This window comes from Poromitra crassiceps, assembly GCF_964638095.1.
Source record: "Poromitra crassiceps genome assembly, chromosome: 1".
Taxonomy (NCBI): Eukaryota; Metazoa; Chordata; class Actinopteri; order Beryciformes; family Melamphaidae; genus Poromitra; species Poromitra crassiceps.
This window is the reverse complement of record NC_139623.1, coordinates 119028079-119047646: the sequence shown is the minus strand read 5'-3', so window position 1 is coordinate 119047646 and position 19568 is coordinate 119028079. Positions and strand designations below refer to the sequence as shown.

Sequence of the window (19568 nt, the reverse complement as noted above, 5' to 3'; positions counted from 1 at the left end):
ACAGCAACTGTTCTGTGGATTATATATAAAGTATGCCAAATCGAAGAGTGGCGCCTGGTCCATTTTACATAGCAACCTCTGTATAATCAAGAAACTTTAAATGAATAGTGTACTGTAGATGTTTTTCATAGCAAGACAATGGAGATGCACATATGGGGTGTTGGTGTGGCAGAGCAGCAGAGGCAGACAACAGTGTGATCCCCAAGCTTTCCATCATCTTTTCCTCATGGATGTTTTCTCTTCACCTCACATTTATTCAGAGAACAGGGTTATTTCCCTCTTTTGAGGGTTTGACTGGCATCTGGTGATGCTTTAATCAAGTCAATCCATTGCATCACCTCTTCACCAATCACCAACTCCCAATATTACGCATAACGTAGTGGATGGAAACGCGCATAATTTCGCATTTTCTTATAACGGCTTTCAGAAAGTTATGTTAAAATTTGCAGTACCTTTGGATGGAAACCCAACTATAGACAGATGGCTCATCAAACCACCTGCCAGGGCTGCCACTGGCAACAAAGTAATGGCGTCTTCCGGTAAAATGAAGGTTAGTAGAGTAAACACAGCCATATGCAGTTATTGCAGAAATAGACTCAATAACAACAAACAAACAAGAACAGGAGTATGCAACAGCGGAGTTTCTCGGCAGGAAAGAAGTTATCGCCGTTCTCCGAGTGGATTTGGATTGGATTTGGCCACGCTGATTGGATAAAGGAGTTGTCTGTCAAGGCAGAGCCATATAATAGAAGAGTTGCAATGGACCAGTTTTTACCTCACAAAAGCTCCCGGAAGTAAGGTTCTGGATTAAGCAGCGCTGTCGAGTTGCAGTAAAATAGACAGTTTGTGATGTACTTTGAAAGGGTCAGATGTTTAAAGAATCAAATTGTATATTATCAACTTTATTTTACGCATTCAAACGTAGCGCGAGCCCCCTTCCTGGCTATTCATTGGCTACTGAGTCATTTTGGACCTCCGCTGGCGCCACTCTCTCCCTAGATTGCTCTGTGTCAAGGCAAGGGACTCCTGCCCACTCCCGCCAATCCAGTATATGGCTGCAGATGTAGGTTTGAATGCCCATCAATTGGCCATCTTCCTTCAACAGCCTTGAATGGAAGATGGGCAACTCATTTGGTCCTACTGTGCCAGATCAACCAATACTTCAGAACTCAAATAGTGATTTGACAGCAGGTTGAATCGATGCCACCGTTTACCTTCCAGGTTCATTCCGGCTTGAAGGCATTTCCTGAAGCGGCAGGCCGGACAGTTCTTCCTCCGGATCTTATCAATGATGCAGTCATTCCTCCCTGCACACAGGTAGTTGTGCTGTCCTGTAGGGGGCAGAGCAGGAAGGAGAAGGGCAAGAGAAGGGAGCGTTATTAGCCAGCTAAGGTTGTTTGAGAAGGGTTAGCCTGAGCAGTATGTATTGTGACCACAGTAACCACATGGTGATTCCGAGGTAAACCTGGAAAACCTATAACATCGTTCTGAATCCAATGACGTTTTGACTGGCAGGCAATTAGAAAGATGGGAATGGCAAATGTGATTTTGATGTGGAAGTAAAAGATTCAATTATATTTATTAATACTACAGTACATATAATTATATAATATCATTTTTACTATATTATTTTTTTTATTATACTATTACTGTAATATTAACATATCCACCTTATTGTTGAATGCCCCACTGTAAAATAATTATGGTACAAGGTCCGGTTTAACGTGACTTGTTGCAGCTTGCGCATTTCCTTGTTAAAACTCTGATGCTGGGAGGGGGGGTTTAACGTGACTTGATTGTTGCAGCATGCGCAAGCTGGGGGGGGGGGGGGGGGGGGGGGGGGGGTTGCTTGTCACAATAAATAAGACTGGTTTGACAACTTATTTGAGGGAATGTAATAATTGTATCTATCACATCCGCTATTTCTGTTGAGCAACTCTGGATATTTATCGATGAGATTTTTGCCAAGCTGGACCTGATTTCTCCGTTCGCCTGCAGCTTTGAAACATATCGTTTACAGACGGCTGTCAAGCTGTCAGCAAGGTAACGGCCTTGGAGGATTACACCGGAAGAAGCACCCTGGCATGATAAGGCATCATGGCATGATAAGGCATCATGGCATGATAAGGCATCATGGCATGATAAGGCATCATGGCATGATAAGGCATCATGGCATGATAAGGCATCATGGCATGATAAGGCATCATGGCAGCTAGAAATACGGTGGATATAACTGAATAATTTCCTTCCACATAGAAATCGTATTTGCCCCCCTTCCCCATAGAGCAGATCCCCATAGCTTTTACATTGCCAGGACTGACATAAGCAGCCGATGCCTTAAATGAGCATACGGATTTCTAACCCTGAGGCTGTTTCATGTGCACTCTTATGTCGGTTGTTCTGACAACTTGGCATCAAAGTTTAGATTGGAACGCTAAGAGAATCACACTAGATACACTGTTGATGTAATGTCCCTCTACCCCTACATCAAAGCACCATTTAGCCTACATACACACACACACACACACACACACACACATACACACACACACACACACACACACACAGAGTGATGTAATGTCCCTCTACCCCTACATCAAAGCACCATTTAGCCTACATACACACACACACACACACACACACACACACACACACACACACACACACACACACAGAGTGATGTAATGTCCCTCTACCCCTACATCAAAGCACCATTTAGCCTACATACACACACACACAGAGTGATGTAATGTCCCTCTACCCCTACATCAAAGCACCATTTAGCCTACATACACACACACACACACACACACACACACACACACACACACACACACACACACACACAGAGTGATGTAATGTCCCTCTACCCCTACATCAAAGCACCATTTAGCCTACATACACACACACACACACACACACACACACACACACACACAGAGTGATGTAATGTCCCTCTACCCCTACATCAAAGCACCATTTAGCCTACATACACACACACACACACACACACACACACACACACACACACACACACACACACACACACACAGAGTGATGTAATGTCCCTCTACCCCTACATCAAAGCACCATTTAGCCTACATACACACACACACAGAGTGATGTAATGTCCCTCTACCCCTACATCAAAGCACCATTTAGCCTACATACACACACACACACACACACACACACACACACACACACACACACACACACACACACACACACACACACACAGAGTGATGTAATGTCCCTCTACCCCTACATCAAAGCACCATTTAGCCTACATACACACACACACACACACACACACACACACACACACACACACACACAGAGTGATGTAATGTCCCTCTACCCCTACATCAAAGCCTACATACACACACACAGAGGATCCTGCTCCACTGTAAAAAGTGAAATTGACAGTGGGTGAAAAAGGCCCTCTTAATGAACACAGTCAACAGAGCCTCCACAAAATGGCTGATCTTTGAAATATCACAGGCCTGTGATATGACTCACTGTGTTTGATGCAGCTTTTTGAACTGAAGGGCATTCAATTATACTGTTGGTGCTTTAAAATGCCAAAATAACACAGTGCACTGTGTTCACTACCGTCTATCCTACAGGAGGGGTGGACAAAAATAGCAGAAACACTGGTACTGGTACTGGTACTGGTACCGGGCGGAATAGCGTGATCCTCAGAGGGAGTGGAGCAACGACCTGGACAGGGAAATGGCGAAGTATTGGGGGGAATGTGATCAAACTTGGGGGGGGGGGAATAATAATAATAATAATAACAATAACAACAACAACAACAATAATAATAATAATAATAATAATAATAATAATAATAATAATAATAATGTTTTAGACTGATAAGAGGCAAAACAGCCACAACTTGATTCCTAATGATTATTATTATTACTGTATTATTATTGTATCATTTGCCAAAATCACAGGCAGAATCAGTTTATGCACTGGCACCTACTGTATTAACCCACATAGGCACTGGCACCTACTGTATTAACCCACATAGGCACTGGCACCTACTGTATTAACCCACATAGGCACTGGCACCTACTGTATTAACCCACATAGGCACTGGCACCTACTGTATTAACCCACATAGGCACTGGCACCTACTGTATTAACCCACATAGGCACTGGCACCTACTGTATTAACCCACATAGGCACTGGCACCTACTGTATTAACCCACATAGGCACTGGCACCTACTGTATTAACCCACATAGGCACTGGCACCTACTGTATTAACCCACATAGGCACTGGCACCTACTGTATTAACCCACATAGGCACTGGCACCTACTGTATTAACCCACATAGGCACTGGCACCTACTGTATTAACCCACATAGGCACTGGCACCTACTGTATTAACCCACATAGGCACTGGCACCTACTGTATTAACCCACATAGGCACTGGCACCTACTGTATTAACCCACATAGGCACTGGCACCTACTGTATTAACCCACATAGGCACTGGCACCTACTGTATTAACCCACATAGGCACTGGCACCTACTGTATTAACCCACATAGGCACTGGCACCTACTGTATTAACCCACATAGGCACTGGCACCTACTGTATTAACCCACATAGGCACTGGCACCTACTGTATTAACCCACATAGGCACTGGCACCTACTGTATTAACCCACATAGGCACTGGCACCTACTGTATTAACCCACATAGGCACTGGCACCTACTGTATTAACCCACATAGGCACTGGCACCTACTGTATTAACCCACATAGGCACTGGCACCTACTGTATTAACCCACATAGGCACTGGCACCTACTGCATTAACCCACATAGGCACTGGCACCTACTGTATTAACCCACATTGGGGTGTGATAACAAGATAGCGGCTTGGGGGCTAACTATGACAGGAAGCCATAGCAAACAACGGTGTAAACAGCCATCTGTGCTGAATCCCACTGATATCCCCTCTCTCTAATCCTGGCCTGATCTGCTAACCAGGGCCTGACAGCACGTGCCAGCACCGGCTGGCCTGGCTTCAGCACCGGCTGGCCTGGCTTCAGCACCGGCTGGCCTGGCTTCAGCACCGGCTGGCCTGGCTTCAGCTGTGCTGCTGGGTTCCTGGCTAACACGAGCATGAGTTCTGCATCGCTCAAACCTGATATTCTGACTTATCTGTGGTCAAAGTTCTCTCTACCTGGTACTGTTAGGCCCTGGAGATCACACTGTTGGCTATCACATGCAAAGTTTCTCTCGTATGATAGCTTAGATTAAATACTTTGCTATATAAGAGGACTGGAATGAGCTGCTGCTGGTCATGAGCCATCAGTGGCAGGACTCCTGTAGAGTTGCATCAGGGCAATGCTAGTATTCTCACAGTATCACATGGTGAGAACAATAACATGGCCATATCAGTGTTGTGCATGAAGGTGCTAAAAGAGCGCCATTCGTTGAACAAGCTCATATTTTGGTGAACCGAACGCAGCAACTAAATAGCGTACAGTGAGCGTCGTTAAATCCCGCGAGAGTTTATTGTGTTAACATGATCATTTACATAAGAAAAAAACATATCTTGCTGTCAATTGCTCATGCTGCGTATCAAGGCCGTAACCACCGATTCAACATTGGGGGGGACGGCTGTCGTTGGGTCGCCGGCAAAAAAAAATTGGCCACTTTGTCGCCAGATTAGAGGAATATTAACATTAAGATTAGACTGATGTCATTATTCACCTTTTCTCACTCACCTCCATGTCACCTCTCCCTCCCTGCCCGGGTTGTAGCAGGCTAATTTTTAAAGCTAGAGCGAAGCTACTGATATCATATGAAACTAGAAGATCTAAGGCATCCAGTGATACCAACCAGGACATGCTAGCTTGTCAGCAAGGGGGGTAAATACCGCTCCAAACTTAGACAACATTTTGGGAAAGGGAAAAACAGACATGGCCATATTCAAAGGGGTCCCTTGACCTGTCACCTCAAGATATCTGAATAATAATGGGTTCTATTGGTACCCCAGTCTCCCTTTACAGACATGCCCACTTTATGCTAATCCATTTTATTCTTCCAAAAAAATACATGCATTATAAATGTGTTATTTTTGCCTATTCTGAATATTTCTGCATATAGGACCCCTAAACAATATTGGAATTGCAGAAATTGAGTGTGACTGGAAAGCTGAGAGTCTTGTAAATTCAATTAGCCCAATTGTATTCATGTGTGATAATGTTAGTCCACATCATCTACATTGTGTCTTGTGTCTGGTAGTGTGTGTTGAGGCTCTACTTTAGCGATACAGTCATGTAAATAGGTGGTATTTATTGTCATAGTAAATTTCACTTTGTATTTGTGTCTGTGTGTGTGTGTGTGTGTGTGTGTGTGTGTGTGTGTGTGTGTGTGTGTGTGTGTGTGTGTGTGTGTGTGTGGGTGGGGTGGGGGAGGGGGCATCACACTGTGTTAATCCGGCCCTGATGATCAGCGCACCTGAAATAGCTAGTCAGCAACTAACAAATCAACACAAGGTAGCAGTTTACATATCAATAAGGATAGAACAATAGCCATCAAGAAAAGCACAGCAGCTCACAGTATGAATGAATGAACTGCCCCTAATCAGACACACAGACGCATTTTCCAACATAACTAACAAGACCAACATCAGGACATCCAAACAAGTTCTGACAGAGAGCAATGTCATTGGACCACATTGGACAAATACATTTGCATATTTCTCCCGGGATGCAGCTTGTTCCTTCCAAACTTTTTACATGAAAGTAACTAACCAAATTAAATGAGTGGTGGGTGGAAATAATAATTAGCCTATTCTTATTTAAACATGCAGTTTTGAAACATTCAATAAAAACAAATTAAAAATAGACTATGACTCGACACCCTAAGTGATACACACATGTTATGGGAGTGGTATATATACCCATAACATCAATTTCCGTGTTAGTAGAATGGTTAGTTCCTTGCTCGGCTCTCCACTAGGAGCACTAGCTCCGCCGTAATGCCACGAACAGCTGTATCGCGCAGTAAATCTCTGTGTTCTTATTTTTTTACATCAATTTATGGGGGGGGGACACATTTTATCAGGCTTAAATATTGGGGGGGATTTGTCGTTCTCAATGTTATGGCCCTGCTGCGTATGCTTCTGGCTCTCTGCTTCTCTTCTCTGCTATGTCTACTGCGGGTGGAGCTGCTCGGGCAGCTCCACATACACATGCAAACACAAACACAAACACACACACAGTGAGCGACACATACAGCGGTGTGTGTGGCAACGTGCTACGAAGATGTTTTCCCTGAATGGACTGGGTTTCAAAAACCAAACTCCCACAGCTCCCTCAGCTCCGGGAGAGATGGGAGCCAATTAACCTGAACGAGCCGTGATTTCGTTTCAAAACAGTGGCACTGGTGATTCTATTGCTCAGAGCAGCTCAAAAAAGAAAAGAAAACTAAAGAAACCAACAAAAAAAGAAGAAAGGAACGTGTTGTGGGGGGCTGTGATGTTAGTTCAAAATTCAAAATTGTTCATGTTAATCTGTGTGAAGTGAAGTGAACTTTGAGGTAGGTCTTGTGAAGGACGCCGGATATGGGAGGCAGCCATCATGTGCGTGTAGTTAAAAGCAATTATACAACAGGTAGTTCCGGCCGAGCAATTTGATTGGACAAGAGGGATCCTACGAGTGCCTATATTTCACGATAATGCACTGGCGCTTCACTGTGTGTAGATCACTCCGCTTCACAGCTGCTCTAATCAACAAAACGCTTCACAGCTGTAGAGTAGACAGTAGTAAAGTAGACAGCCTGCAGTTAATTAGGCTGATTAGGCTACATTTTCAGCAAAGCAGAAAGCTGAGGGGACTATTTTTGTTGGCGGAGGAATAAATACAGAAATCATCTATTTTCTCAGCTTTTTGTCATTTTTTTAATCAGCTTTGTTTAATAGAACTGTTGTATAAAAGCAATATCACACTCGAGGTCGTGCATTGTTGTCTAATATTGGCACTGCTGTGATTATCTACGGCACTCGGCCTGCGGCCTCGTGCCTACGACCGAATCACAGCAGTGCCAATATTAGCCAACAATGCACTCCCTCTCGTGTGATATTGCTTAATTAGAACACGGCTCTCTTGAATACTCGATTCTGATTGGTCAATCAACAATATTCACCGGTCATTATTTCTCGACAACCGACCGCTGCTCTGCCACACCTGGATTAATCAGTTGATAAGAGCTTTTTGTCAGCAAGACACTACTAATTAGGCCAACCAGTTGCAGCTGTGGTGTCTTGTGTGCCAATTACGAATGAAACCGCTTTGTCGTTGAAAACGCTATTAAAAAATCTATTTGAATAATTATTTTTGTCAGATTATTGAATGATTTAGTTGTAGGCCGTGTTCTATGCGGGATAATGTATATTGAGGCGGTGATTACTGGGAAATAATGACCTTCAGGTGAACGATTAAGCCCTCCGCTGCGCGTCGGGCTCAATCCACCTGTCGGTCATTATTTCCCCCGTAATCACCGCCTCAATATACATGATCCCTTACGTATATCTCCGGCCTAACAGCAGGTGTCTCTGCAGCAGCACCGCTGCATGCAATGTTTTGGAAATCACATACAGTAAGTGAGAGGAACTGATTTGAGCTACTTTCGGTGATATACTGAAGCTACAGTAAGAAAAATGTGAGGTACCGGTAGTTGACCTGGAGAAAACAGACCAGGATTGGTTGGAACACACCTGGTCATGGCCTGGCTACATTTATCAGTAGAACGAGTAACACCCAGACACAAACAGTACATGAATGCATGAGTAACACCCAGACACAAACAGTACATGAATACATGAGTAACACCCAGACACAAACAGTACATGAATGCATGAGCAAAACCCAGCACATGCAAATATTAAATAACATTTAGATCACAGCGGGTTAATCCGGATCAGGTGCAAAAGAAAAGGCCAGATTAGAAACAGGCTGTTGTTATTATTGGATTTAACGCTTGAAATGACAGGTGATGGTGGGAAGGAGCATTCCAAGCAAGAACCGAAGAACACAAAACCATTTTGATTTGAATCATACGCATGCATTAACAAATAGATCGCAGAAGAGAGGCTATAATGTGTCTAGGTAGATTGGTCATATTTCAGTGCTGAAAGAATATAAGGACATGGGGTAAAGCAGAAGCCAAGGAAGGATCATCATCATCATTATGATTATTATTGTTATTAAAGGTGCATTTATTTACCATCTGTGTTTTGTCGTGCTCTCCATCCTTCACCATAGAGACAACGACCGGAGAATGGAGAGGGGGAGAAAAACAAAAATAACAGATATAACTCTCAGCTCTATTCAAAATGAAACTTACTTAACACTTTAATTTGAGCGCTTATGTGGTCATTTACACCAGCACAACACAATAATAAAGTTGATACACTAGAATGACTAGATAATAAGCCTATGACATAACAGAATCAGAGCACAATCATATAAAACACTCAAGTGTTAATATCTGTTATTTTTGTATTCAAATTCAGGGCTAAGTTTTATGATATTAACTAAACAAATATTATTTGCACAGAATTACTACAATAGCATAAACAACCACAGAGTGTCTTCAACTGTGTATTCATTAAATTGATAATCTCCCATCCGACGCCAGCCATAAGATGTTGTACAAATCCAGGAAACCCCTTAGAGAACAAACACGTCATCACCTCACCTTGACAATAACGATTTAAATAATAATTTTAGTGACTGAGTGTAACAATTTCATTAGCTGCTCTAGGTATACTATAGGTCTCAGAAAGAGAGAGATAGTGAAGATGAAATCAGAGAAAAGGACACCTACTGCATGCTAACTGGGACATGGTTCAGTTCTCTTCATACATATCTGGCAGTTTTGGGTGAATAATAAAATGAGAGTGGTTAATCAAATCTGCAAAATATGTTGAAGTTATAACTTAGGCATGCCGGTGATTTAATTTAATAGTAGAAAGTATAGTAACCCAATTACAGTAACATGCTTTCCAGAAAGCCAGCTAAAACTTCATATTGACATGCTTGCGTCACTTTTTATTTTCATTACCAAACTTGTTAGCTATTTAACTTGCTGAGGTAGGCTATAGGGCAGGCTATGATGACTATGAAGTGGGGCAACAGGAACTATTTTATAGTTGGGAAAGGCAGGCTTCAAATAGAATAAATATACATTAATGTTTACAATTTAAATCTCAGCAAAATTTTAGGCTTTGCTTTTCACAATGAAAGAAGGGATTTCCGCACACTTAAATTTGCACTAAAATTCACATTTATTGTGAGCTTTCGGTCAGCAAGACCTTCATCAGAGCATACAGAATAGACAATGACAGGCAGGCTAAGAACATGTCACTCCTGCTCTAATCTAATGCTCTAATGAAAATAGCTATACCTTTTGGTTAGTCAGTTAACCTGATAGCGATCGTAAGCTAAGCTAAGCTAAGCTAACATGAATGTTAGTCTCCTTTTCTCTTCAAGCTGACCTGCTGGGCAAGTATAAAATGTTGTAGTTTTTTGTGAGGCCACCTAAAATACTGCCTGCTTGGCTGCTTCCATTTCAAGCTTTTTCTTCATTTGGGTATTTGCATCAGTTGGTGATGATAATTTTGTCTGTGTGACACCAAGCTGCATGAGTTTGCATTGGCTCTCAAAATGTGTCAGAAGGGTGTGGGTCCAAATAAAGCAGACCGGCACGTCACTAATAGTAGGTAAGACGCTAGTTAAGTTTCTACTGACGAAAACTGGAGGGGCTTCTCAGATCTGAAGCCAGCTACCTGGCAATCTACTACTGCTACTGTTTCTGTCCAGGAATCTCTCACACCTTTAACACTTACTGCAGAACAGAGAGAGAGAGGGAGAGATGGAGAGAGAGAGTAAAAGAAATAGATAGAAACGGCTAGAGGCAGGGAAGAACGTCTTCTGCCAGAAGACGTTTAAAAACGAATCACTTGCTGTTTGTCAGATGCATTCATGCTCCTCCCATATTTTGCTGAGTGTAAATGTGAAGCAAAGCAAACAATGAATGTCTTACCCCTACAAGCGACAGTACTGCAGTACAGTATGCCTGTACACAGGGCCCGAAATTAGAGCCCGCCACCCGCCAATGGCGGGCATATTTCAGCTTTGGCGAGTGACATAAAAGGGCTGTCCGCCACGTGGCGGGTAACAAAATAGTCGTGTAAAATAATTAAAACTGCGGTGTGTTTTGGTCTTATGACAGTCGCCTTTATTGCAGCATGCAAACTCTCCTTGCGCGTCCTCTCCTGCCTCATTTTTGGCTTGTTTACGAACGTCACATCCGCTACTCTTCTGTGCTGACTGCCTGGCCGTGGCCATCTGCATTCTGCAGCGCCTGCTTGCACTGCAGGGAGCTAACGTTACGCCGGTCCGCCTGCTATACTGTAGCTAACGTTAGCTTGATTTAACGTTAAATAGGTTACAATGTGGAACCATATCGAGGGAGTAAGCCGGCCGCTAAAAAGAAAACCCACCGCGGCTTTCTCCGACGAAAAGGATGAAGTGGCAGCGAGAGCTGGACTATCTAACAAAATAAAGTTTCGAGAGGAGTGGAAGTTTGGGGATAGCGGTGTTTCAAGAGACTGGCTACAGTATGATGCTGGGGCTGTAGTGATGAGTTGTTCCGTGTGCCACAAGTATGCCAAAAAGAAACATAGAAACAACACGTTTGTCATCGGTAGTAAATCAATGAAGCTGGAAGCCGTTCGTGGCCATGAACAGAGCCAGTGTCATATTTGGCTGCAAAGAGGAGAAGTAGAGAGAGGATGAGGAGTCGAGGAGTTATGTTTACAAAACCTTCAAATTTACTTCTGTTCTGTTAAATCCTGCAAAGAGGGTAGAGAGTGAGGAGTCTGATGATGTTTAACGTTAGGTTACAATTTAAGCTCAAGATTGACTTGACATGTATTGATTAATCAATCATCAATCAATATATTAAAATAATTTGCTTCAAATTTTACTCTGGCCTCTTATTTAAGTGTGTATTCTTAAACGTAATACCTTATCTACTTGAAATGTACTGAAGAAAATGTATATATATATGGATATGTGACACAAAAATGCGTTTATTTTTTTTGGCCGGTAACAAATATGCTTGGCGGGTAGATTTTTTCCATCTACCCGCCACTGGCCGGTGGGTCAAAAAGTTAATTTCGGGCCCTGCCTGTACATGAATGTCTTACCCCTACAACCGACAGTACTGCAGTACAGTATGCCTGTACATGAATGTCTTACCCCTACAAGCGACAGTACTACAGTACAGTATGCCTGTACATGAATGTCTTACCCCTACAAGTGACAGTACTACAGTACAGTATGCCTGTACATGAATGTCTTACCCCTACAAGCGACAGTACTGCAGTACAGTATGCCTGTACATGAATGTCTTACCCCTACAAGCGACAGTACTGCACAGTACAGTGTGCCTGTACATGAATGTCTTACCCCTACAAGCGACAGTACTGCAGTACAGTGTGCCTGTACATGAATGTCTTACCCCTACAAGCGACAGTACTGCAGTACAGTATGCCTGTACATGAATGTCTTACCCCTACAAGCGACAGTACTGCACAGTACAGTGTGCCTGTACATGAATGTCTTACCCCTACAAGCGACAGTACTGCATTACAGTACGCCTGTACATGAATGTCTTACCCCTACAAGCGACAGTACTACAGTACAGTATGCCTGTACATGAATGTCTTACCCCTAATCACCCACGGACAGAAATACCCTTCTCCATGCCTCCAGTTACCATCCCTCACATCTAAAAGATAACCTCCCCACAGGCCAATTAATGCACCTCCGGAGATTATGCAGCGACAAATGTGACTTTTTGACTAAAGCCACACAGATGAAATTGAGGTTTCAGGAGCGTGGATATGGTTAGGGTTAGGGTTATGGATATGGGCGGAGACTAGGGTTGTAGCGGTACTAAATTTCTGTTTCGGTGCCGGTACCAATTTGTATTTCGATACTTTCGATACTTTTCGATACTTTTTGTAAAAAAAAAAGTGAAACTGTCCAATGTCAAGATTTGGCTTTATTTTAAGAGTTTGGGAACAATTACACCAATAAATTGGTGTGGCATTTAAATGCTGAACAAAACAAACCTTTTGAGCAGTGAGAATACCGGTAAGTAAAATAAAGTAATGCCAGTGAAAATAAAATGACCATAAAACACTAGCCTATAGCAGCAAAAACTCAGAGAAACACCAATAACAACAATAAATAAATAATTGGTGGCATTTAAATTCTGTCTAACTTTTACTTGTCAAATAAGTACACACTCAGTAACATAACACAAATCTTTTGAACAGTGGGAAATGGGAATAAGTAAAATAAATAAAATAAATAATAATATAATAAAACACTATAGCAGCAGAAACTCAAATCTTTTTTTCTTCAACAAGCAGCATGGCTTCATATTCCCATTCTGTCCCCCAGCCTACTCAGTCTAAACCCTAGTTCTCCTATGGGTGGTAGACAGACTCACTGTTTGGCTGACTCTCAGTTTACTCACTCAGTCCCTCCCATCCCAATGTCTTCTTCAGGTTCCTAGCCAAGAAAACGAGGGTGTCAACATGTTCCTCGGTCAGTCTAGATCTTGTTGGACTGCAGATATTCCCAGAAGTACTGAAAACACGTTCAGATGCACAGCTTGATGCTGGAATACAGAGATATTGTCTAGCAAACTGAGCTAAGATGGGCAGGTCTGTCTGGTGTTGCTTCCACCATGCCAGGGGATCCTCTGCAGGGCTGATGTCTCTAAATTGTTTATACTCAGTAATCTCAACTTCCAGTTTAGCACTTCTTGTCATGGGTGGGGCATTCAGGCAGTATTACTCACAGTTTACATCTAACGTTATGTAGGCTACTTTCACGCATACTTCAGTCAGGGTTATCGACAGTCCATATTATTGCCTCTGCACGTTTCCCGACGCTACAGTGAGCGCTCGTTAACTAACGTTACTGCGGAGTCCGCTGTTAGTACAGCGGAGTCCGCTGTAACGTTAGTACAGCGGAGTCCGCTGTAACGTTAGTTAACGTTAGTTAACGAGCGCATTTTCTCACTGTAGCGTCGGGAAACGTGCAGAGGCAATAATATGGACTGTCGATAACCCTGACTGAAGTATGCGTGAAAGTAGCCTACATAACGTTAGATGTAAACTGTGAAAGGGCACAGCTGCTGCTACTAACTGGGCTGGGAGAGGCTTTGTGTTTAGCCTGCCTACTTTGCTAGTTTGCTTTTAATGTGCGCGGGTCTGCTCAGTGCTCAGCTGCTTTTTTTCTTCAAACTCTTTTCCTCACCGCTTGACATGTGGATATGACGTCACTCACTCCAGCGCATTTCTTAAAGAGACAGGCTCATATTGACCATTATCAGTCATAGCAGCGGTCGGAAAAGTACCGGGTCTTTTTAAATCTTAGTATAGAACCTGTTCTACAGCAATAGTACCGCGGTTCGGGGGTAGTACCGGTAGTACCTACATCCCTAGCGGAGACCCATCTCACATGCATACAAACGCGCACTACACTCCCACCGGGACATCCTGCTCCAGCCGAGAATATCAGACCCTCCCTCGCCCAGGGTGACAGTGACCCTGCAGTACTCCCCGTTGGCCAATAGAATCAAGCGGAGCCTGCTTAAATTCTGGAGAGTGCTACAGGTTCATGGTGTCTTCGCCACACCCCCCAGGATCGCCTTCTCCCGAAATCAAAACATTAGGGACTGTCTAGTCAAGACGCTTGTCACCCCCAACATAACAACACAAACCACTATCGATTCCCGTCCTCCCCCTAAAGGTCATTTCCCGTGCGGACACTGCGCTTGCTGCCCACAGACCACCAAGGCTAAATCACTCACTTTCCCCAACGGACACACCGTCCATCTCAAACACCTCACCACCTGCGCCTCGCAGGGAGTGGTGTATGCCATTTCTTGCCCCTGCCCGCTCTGGTACAGGGAAGACCTCGCGTCCGTTACGAATACGGATCACGGAGCACAAGAGCACGCTCCGGTGTCAGGACACCAAGGCCCCTCTCGTCGATCACTTTATTCGACATAACCATAGTGTCACAGACCTCCGCTTCTGGGCCATAGACATTGTCAAACCCCATCCGAGGGGTGGCGACCTGGACAGGACGCTTCTCCAGCGTGAAGCGCACTGGATCCACAGGCTGGATACCTCCGCTCCTAATGGACTCAATGAGGAGCTGGACCTCACATGCTTTATTTAGTTAGATCATGAAGTCTGCATTACTGGAATGCCTACTGTTACATTTATATTTATTATTGATTAATTATATGTATTGCTCTGTGCGATTCTTGCGCTATTTTGCTGATATGCTTTGCATTAACATCAACAGGATAGGACCTGAGGTGCAGGACCTCCCGTCTCAGGAACAGCACTTATCCTGAGGCGGTTCGCCTCCTGAACGCTGACCCTCTTTGCATTCGCACCTTAAATCGCACCTTAAATCCGTAGGCTTGAATTGAACTTGAACTTGAATTGCACTTTATAAGCAGCTCGATACTGCTTTTCTGAACAAATGCTGCTTGTAAAACTGTGCACTTTATTTATCTATTTCAGCCTCTCTCATATTTTATGTAGTGTTTTTTTTCCACTTTTTTATTCTCTTTTGTGTCTGAAACTGTGATTTGTTATGTCTGTTTTTATGTCTGTTCTTTAGAGCTGCACTGAAACAAATTCCAATCAACTCTGTTGACATGGCAATAAAGTATTGAATCCTGAATCCTGAATCCTGTATTTTCCTACAGCATTATTGATGTGACATGTAGCCTATTTTTGGAATATTTTTGTAATATATCATCATTTATGGATCTCTGCTAGTTCTGTCTATCCTAGTAGAGCATACCTTTTCCTCTGATGTCAGGGCTCTGCCCCCTCCACGTCACTCCACGTTACCTGTACCATGTAGGCTATGTTCTCTATTTATCCAGGCGCGGCGGCCGACGCCCTTCCATACAGCCTGACGAAAACCAACGGTTGAAACGCGTTGCGTTTTGTGTTGTTGCCCGTATCAACTTTGTGAAGATGTACACTGTCTGTTAACTGTGAAGTACGCAGGTACAAATGACTTCTTATTAAATTTATTTATCTTTAAACTCTAAGCAGCTCATTTTTTTGCTTTGTTATTATAGTTACCTGCTGAGTTGCTTTGGTCCACACCTTTTTGTGCGTTCCTAAACTTAGAGCACTTCATAAATACAAAACCTTAGTATAACCAAGTATACAAAACTATCTTAATGCTTCTACGATCTAATGTAAATATTGCTTTTCGTTGTTAATTGATTCTTACAACTGTCTTATTTTGTGTTTGATGTATTGAAATGTAAAAAGGGTATAGGTATACATAAGCTACGGCTTCAGCCTACACCTTTTCGGTCCCCTTATTGTATAATGTACATTATTACTGCAGTGCATTTATGTGAAACTGACAAATGGACCGAAATAAATTTCTATTATTATTATTATTATTATAGTATGCCTGTACATGAATGTCTTACCCCTACAAGCGACAGTACTACAGTACAGTATGCCTGTACATGAATGTCTTACCCCTACAAGCGACAGTACTGCAGTGCAGTATGCCTGCACATGAATGTCTTAACCCTACAAGAAACAGTACTGCAGTACAGTGTGCCTGTACATGAATGTCTTACCCCTACAAGCGACAGTACTGCATTACAGTACGCCTGTACATGAATGTCTTACCCCTACAAGCGACAGTACTGCATTACAGTACGCCTGTACATGAATGTCTTACCCCTACAAGCGACAGTACTACAGTACAGTATGCCTGTACATGAATGTCTTACCCCTACAAGTGACAGTACTGCATTACAGTACGCCTGTACATGAATGTCTTACCCCTACAAGTGACAGTACTACAGTACAGTATGCCTGTACATGAATGTCTTAACCCTACAAGTGACAGTACTGCAGTACAGTATGCCTGTACATGAATGTCTTAACCCTACAAGTGACAGTACTGCAGTACAGTATGCCTGTACATGAATGTCTTAACCCTACAAGTGACAGTACTGCAGTACAGTACGCCTGTACATGAATGTCTTACCCCTACAAGCGACAGTACTACAGTACAGTACGCCTGTACATGAATGTCTTAACCCTACAAGTGACAGTACTACAGTACAGTATGCCTGTACATGAATGTCTTACCCCTACAACCGACAGTACTACAGTACAGTATGCCTGTACATGAATGTCTTACCCCTACAACCGACAGTACTGCAGTACAGTATGCCTGTACATGAATGTCTTACCCCTACAAGTGACAGTACTACAGTACAGTACGCCTGTACATGAATGTCTTAACCCTACAAGTGACAGTACTGCAGTACAGTATGCCTGTACATGAATGTCTTACCCCTACAAGCGACAGTACTACAGTACAGTACGCCTGTACATGAATGTCTTAACCCTACAAGTGACAGTACTACAGTACAGTATGCCTGTACATGAATGTCTTACCCCTACAACCGACAGTACTACAGTACAGTATGCCTGTACATGAATGTCTTACCCCTACAAGTGACAGTACTACAGTACAGTATGCCTGTACATGAATGTCTTACCCCTACAACCGACAGTACTGCAGTACAGTATGCCTGTACATGAATGTCTTACCCCTACAACCGACAGTACTGCAGTACAGTATGCCTGTACATGAATGTCTTAACCCTACAACCGACAGTACTACAGTACAGTATGCCTGTACATGAATGTCTTACCCCTACAAGCGACAGTACTACAGTACAGTACGCCTGTACATGAATGTCTTACCCCTACAAGCGACAGTACTACAGTACAGTATGCCTGTACATGAATGTCTTAACCCTACAAGTGACAGTACTACAGTACAGTATGCCTGTACATGAATGTCTTACCCCTACAACCGACAGTACTACAGTACAGTATGCCTGTACATGAATGTCTTACCCCTACAAGCGACAGTACTACAGTACAGTACGCCTGTACATGAATGTCTTACCCCTACAAGCGACAGTACTACAGTACAGTATGCCTGTACATGAATGTCTTAACCCTACAAGTGACAGTACTACAGTACAGTACGCCTGTACATGAATGTCTTACCCCTACAAGTGACAGTACTGCAGTACAGTATGCCTGTACATGAATGTCTTACCCCTACAAGTGACAGTACTACAGTACAGTGTGCCTGTACATGAATGTCTTACCCCTACAACCGACAGTACTACAGTACAGTATGCCTGTACATGAATGTCTTACCCCTACAAGTGACAGTACTACAGTACAGTGTGCCTGTACATGAATGTCTTACCCCTACAACCGACAGTACTACAGTACAGTATGCCTGTACATGAATGTCTTACCCCTACAAGTGACAGTACTACAGTACAGTGTGCCTGTACATGAATGTCTTACCCCTACAACCGACAGTACTACAGTACAGTATGCCTGTACATGAATGTCTTAACCCTACAAGTGACAGTACTACAGTACAGTACGCCTGTACATGAATGTCTTACCCCTACAAGTGACAGTACTACAGTACAGTATGCCTGTACATGAATGTCTTACCCCTACAAGTGACAGTACTACAGTACAGTATGCCTGTACCTGTATAAGACAAATCGCTTATTATTGAAATAGGAACTTAGTAATAATAGTGTAGGACTAGACTATATGTAGCTCCTTGTTGTTTATTAAAACAATTCTAATGCATGTCTGTTAGAGACATAGCGTGCAGTGGAGAGAGATAGGAAAGGCAAGAGAAAGAGAGGATAGCATGCAAAAGGTGAGGACTAGGATTCAAACCCATGAGGATTTCTCAGCTTCCAAAACAACCCCACTGTACCTCCATAATCTTGGATTCTGATAAATATAAACCTTATTTTTCATAACCTAAGAAATGAGAGAGAAGTAAGACATTGCACTGATGTGCAACAAGCTGAACAGCATAATCTCATGTAATTCAAATGAAGAAGAATCTTTGGGACAAAACGTACAAAGCTAATGGATGCTAACCATTGCTACTAGGTGCACATGTACAATGTTGTGGCCACCTAATTAAGAATACACCAGCATGAATATGCGACTGTGATTATGGCCTGGTGTAAATACGGCCACGATCCATTACGAAATGATGGATCGCTAACAAACGGAAGGAAAAGGAAACGCATGTATGTTTGTTGCCTAACTTGTTCTCTAACTATCATAACATGCTCTCACACCAAACACGACAAGGTGCATTATTCAAACTATAGCAAAATAAAGATGGATATCAGTGAGGGATGTCATCAGTGATGCAAAGTTGACCAATTGTGTGCTACGCATGCCAATAGAGCAGGCGAGGCCGCACAGCAGCCGAGCTGTGTATGTGAGCTGCAGGGCCAGCTTGGCGAGCTGCAGGGCGGCCAAGCCCATGCAGCGGCCGAGCTAGTACTATCAAATGTGAGTTGAGTATCCAGCG

At 43.1% G+C, this 19568-nt stretch overlaps 1 protein-coding gene across 1 annotated transcript in view; it reads right to left on the bottom strand.

Moving 5' to 3' along the window:
- The window catches only part of LOC310785630 (glucocorticoid receptor-like), a 192768-nt gene that overhangs the window by 34265 nt on the left and 138935 nt on the right, over positions 1-19568 (bottom strand). Inside the window, exons 4-5 of the mRNA XM_083646767.1 lie at positions 9259-9285; positions 1215-1331 (exon numbers count right to left, since the gene is read on the bottom strand). Of these exons, the coding sequence (XP_083502893.1) occupies positions 1215-1331; positions 9259-9285 (144 nt within the window). The remainder of the gene's footprint in view (positions 1-1214; positions 1332-9258; positions 9286-19568) is intronic.